This window comes from Lontra canadensis, unplaced genomic scaffold (assembly GCF_010015895.1).
Source record: "Lontra canadensis isolate GAN:19392208 unplaced genomic scaffold, GSC_riverotter_1.0 scaffold55, whole genome shotgun sequence".
Lineage (NCBI taxonomy): Eukaryota > Metazoa > Chordata > Mammalia > Carnivora > Mustelidae > Lontra > Lontra canadensis.
Genome location: NW_022631049.1, coordinates 12,165,632 through 12,171,679, shown reverse-complemented (window position 1 = coordinate 12,171,679; position 6,048 = coordinate 12,165,632). Strand labels below are relative to the sequence as shown.

At 36.1% G+C, this 6,048-nt stretch overlaps 2 protein-coding genes across 2 annotated transcripts in view; both read right to left on the bottom strand.

Moving 5' to 3' along the window:
- Positions 1–732: 732 nt before the first annotated feature.
- LOC116878125 (WD repeat and HMG-box DNA-binding protein 1-like) lies at positions 733–3,795 on the bottom strand. The gene is made up of 2 exons (XM_032875340.1): positions 3,614–3,795; positions 733–1,541 (listed from the first exon to the last, which is right to left on the bottom strand). The coding sequence occupies exons 1-2, from the start codon at positions 3,731–3,733 to the stop codon at positions 1,341–1,343; spliced, it is 321 nt and encodes a 106-aa protein (XP_032731231.1). The 5' UTR covers positions 3,734–3,795; the 3' UTR covers positions 733–1,340.
- Positions 3,796–4,796: 1,001 nt separating this feature from the next.
- The window catches only part of WDHD1 (WD repeat and HMG-box DNA binding protein 1), a 30,176-nt gene continuing 28,924 nt past the window's right edge, over positions 4,797–6,048 (bottom strand). Inside the window, exon 12 of the mRNA XM_032875085.1 lies at positions 4,797–4,831. Coding sequence (XP_032730976.1) covers positions 4,797–4,831 — 35 coding nt within the window. The remainder of the gene's footprint in view (positions 4,832–6,048) is intronic.

Below are 6,048 nucleotides of genomic sequence, written 5' to 3'. Positions count from 1 at the left end.
TACCCATTTTACAGATGAGTAGTCAAAGGCTAGAAACTTGTCCAAGGTTTATTCGGCTGGTAGGTATTACAGGGAGTCTTCAGACCCAGGTTGTTTGGCTTTGAAATCTGTGCTCCTAACCACTGCACTATAATGTCTCTCTATACTAGCTACTAATTAAAAAGTCAGAACTGTATTCCTTCCTAACCTTAGTCATCATGATAAAGAGTACCTTTGACTTCTACGTATCTGAATTTTCAACATATTATATTCCTTCCAACATATAATACCATCCTCAATTCTGAGCCACCTGATTTATTTTTATTACAACCATCCCCTCCATCCCCACCCCTATGTACTCTGCTCTCATTAAGTGGCTGCATTTATATTAAACTCTGCTTGGAATAATAACCAAAAATACATGAAATAATTAAATCTTATTTGTTCAAAATTAAAGAGGAGTTCAACACTTTCCCGAACGCTTCAACTACTCTCTTATCAAGGCTTCAAAGACTTGCTCAGGAAAGTACTGCTGATGATGATAACCAGAGTATCTTACCAAGAACACATTATGCCCTGGGCTGAAATACTATCAAAACAGTACCCTCAATCTTCTTTTCCATGTATATGATGCTTAGCATGATGGGGATGATGATGGAAATTATGGCAATAAATATAAACTGTATTTTCTAGAAACATTTTCATTTCATGGAAATACAATGTTAAGACCACAGCAAGCTAAATATGGAAACGAGAAAGTCATTTATTTTTTAAAAACCAGGCAATACAAAGACAACTGAAACCCATATATGAAGAAATTTCTGAAACAAACAAAAGAAAAAAGTCTCATCTACAAAATTATTTACATGTTTAGGGTTCATATTAAAAACATGGTCCCTAGTTCAGTATAGATATAGAGAAGAGTCTATGATAACAAATCTGGAAGACGACTTCTGTAGTACTTCTCCCTACATGACATAAACCGAACGAGGAAACCCCTTGAAGGTACTTCAATGTTCAGAGGTTTTAAGATCTTGGCTTTGATGATTTTAAAGGTAAGAAACAACATCAAACTGGCTTCCATTAGGACACGCCAGTGGCTTCACATCAGTGACTAATCACAGTGTTTCTCAACGTACCTCCATTTGGGAACAGAGCAATCTAAAGAGATGACAGTTTTTACACATGCCCTGTTACCTACACCAATATAAACACTACATTATCTTATGAAGACAGATAGTTGTCACTAAACTCTCAAAAATATATAATGAGTTTTCTAAGGTTTTTTTTTTTTTTTTAAAGTCCAGGTTCATCAATGATGAATAAAAAATCCATTACCCACTTTCCCACTTTCTTTAACTCTATTCCTGCTTAAATGCAAAAGCTGACAGCTTCTGATTGGTTGAAAGATCTAAAGGTTTTTGCTTTTTAGGCAAATTCAGATTCTCCTTTGCTTTTTCCTTCTCATTTTCAGTTTCATAACTTTCATCAACCACATGTTTTCGCTTCTTTGCTTCAGCTCCATCACTTGTAGTTCCTCCTTTGGCCTTGGAAGCCCATGCCTTTGTAAAAATATGGGAGGAGAAAAGATTTTTAGGCAGTAACAAAGAAATAGGAAGGAAATGATTTCCTTTCTTTTCCAGGTAAAAATCCATATATAAAAGAGCAGTATTTTTTTAAAAAAGCAGCATAATTAGCACTTGAATTGTTAAGCTAATCATTAAGGATTCTCATTGTTAACAGATCTTTTACTTAATTGCAGAACACATTAAAAAATTTTCATTCTACCTCTAACATTTCAATCTAAACTCTGCTTGTATTTAACCATATTAAGTGCAAAATACTATAACAGCAGCTACTTTTTAAAAAATGTAACTTTTTGAGATTATTTACAAGCAGTTGTAGGTAACAATACAGAAGGATCTCGTGTACCAGTTTCCCGGTTTACCCCAATAGGAGCATCTTGCAAAACAAATGTAGTATCACAATCAGGGTACTGACATCAATACAATTCCTCCCTTTTTTATTTCTACTCCTATGTGTGTTGTGTATATTTAATTCCAATGTAGATTCCACGTTCAAGATACAAAACAGTTCCATCATTATAAGGATCCCTCATGTTGCCCCCAAAACCTACACTTCCCACCCAGGTCCCCACTCCTGGTAATTAGTGCTCTGTTCTTCATCCCTATCACTTTGTCATTTCAGGAATGACATTTCAGATATTCTTTTAGGACTGGCTTCTATTCACTAAGCAAGAACCTTACGAAGTTCAATCGTTTCCATTTGTCTCTTATTGACTGACTGAATGACTGATTTTTTTAAGGAGGTTCCACACCCAGCATGGAGACCAACGAAGGGCTTGAACTCACAACCTTGAGATCAAGAACTGAGCAGAGATCAAGAGTCAGATGCTTAACTGATTGAGGCACCCAAGCGCCCCTCCATCAGTCTCTTAAATCTATTTTAATATGTAATAGTTCCTCCTTCTTCCACTTTGCTTCTTTTCCCGTTTCTTTACTATAGAAAAGGAACCCTTTGAAGCTGCAGAATTTCTCACATTAACAGACTAGATTTAAGAAAACGTTTAAGGTTTACCTTAACAATACTGATTACATTTTTAAGTATTCAAATACACAATTACAACCTTTACCAAGTCTCTTCCTCTTCTGCTGCATAAGACCATTCAAATGCCATTTTATCTAATTCTTTAGAATTTCTATCCTCTTATAAATTCTTGTAAAAAATGAGAAGCATGAAGTTGCCAGTGAAATTCTAATAAGGCTAGAGGTGGTTAAACCAGTTTCTAGCCTCCTCATTTTGTAATACACTTTACTCTTAAAACCCAGTTTATCGAGGCAGGTATCTATTTCACCAGGTGCCCATGCTGTGTACTGTCAGCCCTGGGGAAGTGAAATCTGAGCATTTAACTGATATGCCCCGAACATTCCTTCCCCTTGCACCAGCAAGCTGCTCCCAGCCCTCCCTCACATGGCAGAAATTACATGAGGAGCAATAGGTACCAGCCACCTGTCTTAATTTCTAAGTGAAAGGCTATAATAGAACACTACCTTTTCTCCCCAAAAGCAGTATTCTCATTTTTGGTTTTTTGGTTTTTTTTTTTTCCTTAAAGTAAGCTCTATACCCATAGTGAGGCTTAAACTCACAATCCCAAGATCAAGAGTCACATGCTCTACTGACTGAGCCAGCCAGGCAGTCCAGTATTCTCACTTTGTATTCAATGTGGAAGTACACAGCATTTTAAAAAATTCTTCTTAAATTACAAGAACCTTAAAATCCAAACATGTGAATTTCATTTTTACTTATTCACTTAGTTTGCTTTTGATTTAGAAGTAATGTACTTTTTCTTGGAGTAGCCTACTAACTTGCATTGTATAGGAACTTATATACAGATATAAACAGTATATTTGCCCCAAATTTAACCCCTGGCACTAAATAATAATTATTACACACCCATACAGTCAAAGCTGGCATTTCAGTTATTTAATTCCCTCTCAACCAAGAGTTTACCAGAAGATCTGCAATTTCCAAAAACAGAAAAAGGGAATTTTCTGTAAGAATTTTTAAAACCTGGGAATTTAATAAGATCTCAATCTCAGTAAATTATCCTTACCTTCCTTTCTTCAGCTGACAATACTCTAAATCGCATCATTCCTTCTTTTATTATGTCTGCTTCATCTGAAAAGTCAGGATTGTCAGACAAAATACTACTTCTGTTTTCTTCCAGCCACATCTGGAACCCAGTCTTTGGCCTAAAATAGCAATTATGTGAAAAACATTTTATACTTCAAATGCAGTTTAAAGTGCTTTATGATTTTTCAGGTTAGTAATGAACCACTAGTCTTTGCATACCTATATAAAGTAAGAGAGACACAATTAAATTTTTTTTTTAAGATTTTTTTTTTTTTTTTTTTTTTGACAGAGCACAAGCAGGGGGAACAGGAGAGGGAGAAGCAGGGAGCCTGAGGCCGGCTTGATCCCAGGCCTCTGGGATCATGACCTGAGCCGAAGGCAGACACTTAACCAACTGAGTCACCCAGGCGCCCCGAGAGACACAATTAATTACATCTGTTAATATTCATACTACATATTACCCTGGAGACCATGGGAATAACGAACTGAAAAATCCCTTGTAAGATCAATTCAAAGATTTTACTTATATTTGTATTTTCCAAGTGGAGCAACCATGAACTCTACACTTTCAGCTCTTTTTAGAATACTTATACGTGCAAGATCTCCAATTCCCCTCAGCCCTGCTGGGCCAGTAAAATTTTTCCAAGTATCCTTGGTGGGTTCTCTTTCCATTTCCCAAACCAGCTATTTGAAATTTTTATTTCTCTCAAGATCCTTACCCAACCTCTCTCTGCTCTCATAGCTGACCTGGGAGTGGGGGTCCTTTCTTGTGCAACTATTATGTAAAGCATAAACACAGCACACTTGTCAATTTCATTAGCCTTTACTTCTGATACAACTGTCTTTAGGTCATAAGCAAAGGTTTAATGTAAATACTTAATATTTACAAAAACAATGAATACTGTTATGCTGAAAATAAATTTAAAAAATGATTTAAAAAAACCATTTAATATTTACTGAGCACTTACTTTGCGCTAGGCATTGTTCTAAAAGCCTCCACCCTATGACGTAGGTGCAATTACTATCTCCATTCCATAGATGAGGAAATTGAGGCTCAGAAATGTGAAATAACTTATTCCAGATTACACAGCAGAAATCAGACCCGGGATTGAACAACTTGGCAGTCTGACTCTAGCGTCCCCATGCTTAACACATCATCTCTACTACTGCCCCACACTACTATGTAACCAAATGGAGCCTGAATAATAAATTTAAGGACACAGCAAAAATTAGATGCAAAAATACCACGGAAAAACGTTTATGATAAAATTTTAAATGGAACCAGAAAGACAGGATATAACATTATAGCTCTAATACAAATCTCATTAAATATAACAACTTAATTTTACTAAAAAAAGATTAGAAGGGAAGAATTACCTTTATGAGTAATTGCGGGATTTTGCCTAAACTTTTTAATTTTTAGAAAAACAAGCTATTAAAAAAATATTATTAGTCTGGCTAGAACTACTTGCCCAATTTCTGGAAATATCTTAATATAATTCTACTTTCAGAAAAATAATAGAGCAAATAAAAACAAATAGCAACACTAAACAAAGGTTCTTGAATTTCTAGAAATTAATATTCATTTTAATCAAACTTGGGGCAAGTCTAGCTAATAGCATACAATCTCCCCCCAAACAGCTGTTGTTCAAGAGAAAAACAAAATTGAACATTTCTCTTCTGATTAAGTATATCAACATTTGTGACAAAATATTTAGTTAAGGGGCGCCTGGGTGGCTCAGTGGGTTAAGCCTCTACCTTTGGCTCAGGTCATGATCTCAGGGTCCTGGGATCAAGCTCCACATCGGGCTCTCTGCTCAGCGGGGACCCTGCTTACCCCTCTCTCTCTGCCCGCCTCTTTTCCTAGTTGTGATCTCTCTCTCTCTGCCAAATAAATAAAATCTTTAAAAAAAAAAAAATTTAGTTAAGCAGTGATAATTCTTTAATGAAATTTCATATAAGTAAGTTTTATGTATAGCTCACTGATAATAAAAAAAATGGAATCTTCTTAAATAAAATCTTCATCATTTAATATCTGATTTGAATTTGGGACAAAAATGGGAAAAATAAAAACCAAAGCTACTCCTCAAATTAAATTGGTTAACATGAGTGGCACCTGGCTGGCTCAGTTGGTAGAGCATGCAGCATTTGAACTTGGGGTCATGAGTCTGAGCCCTACGTTGGGTATAGAGATTACTTAAAAAATAAAACCTTTAAGGGGCACCTGGGTGGCTCAGTGGGTTAGTATCTGCCTTTGGCTCAGGTCATGATCTCAGGGATCCTGGGACTGAGCCCCATGTCAGGCTCCCTCCTTAGCGGGGAGTCATCTTCTCCTTCTCCCTCTGCCCCTCCTCCCTGCTTGTGCTTGAGCTCTCTCTCATAAGAAAATAAATAAAAATCTTAAAAAAAAAAAAA

Bases quoted from the DNA above. Each gene is read 5' to 3' on its own strand.
- LOC116878125 (XM_032875340.1), bottom strand. From the start codon at position 3,733: ATGTGGCTGGAAGAAAACAGAAGTAGTATTTTGTCTGACAATCCTGAC. The intron at 1,542-3,613 runs GTAAGGATAATT...ATTTTTACAAAG, and splicing joins TGTCAGCTGAAGAAAGGAAG to GCATGGGCTTCCAAGGCCAA.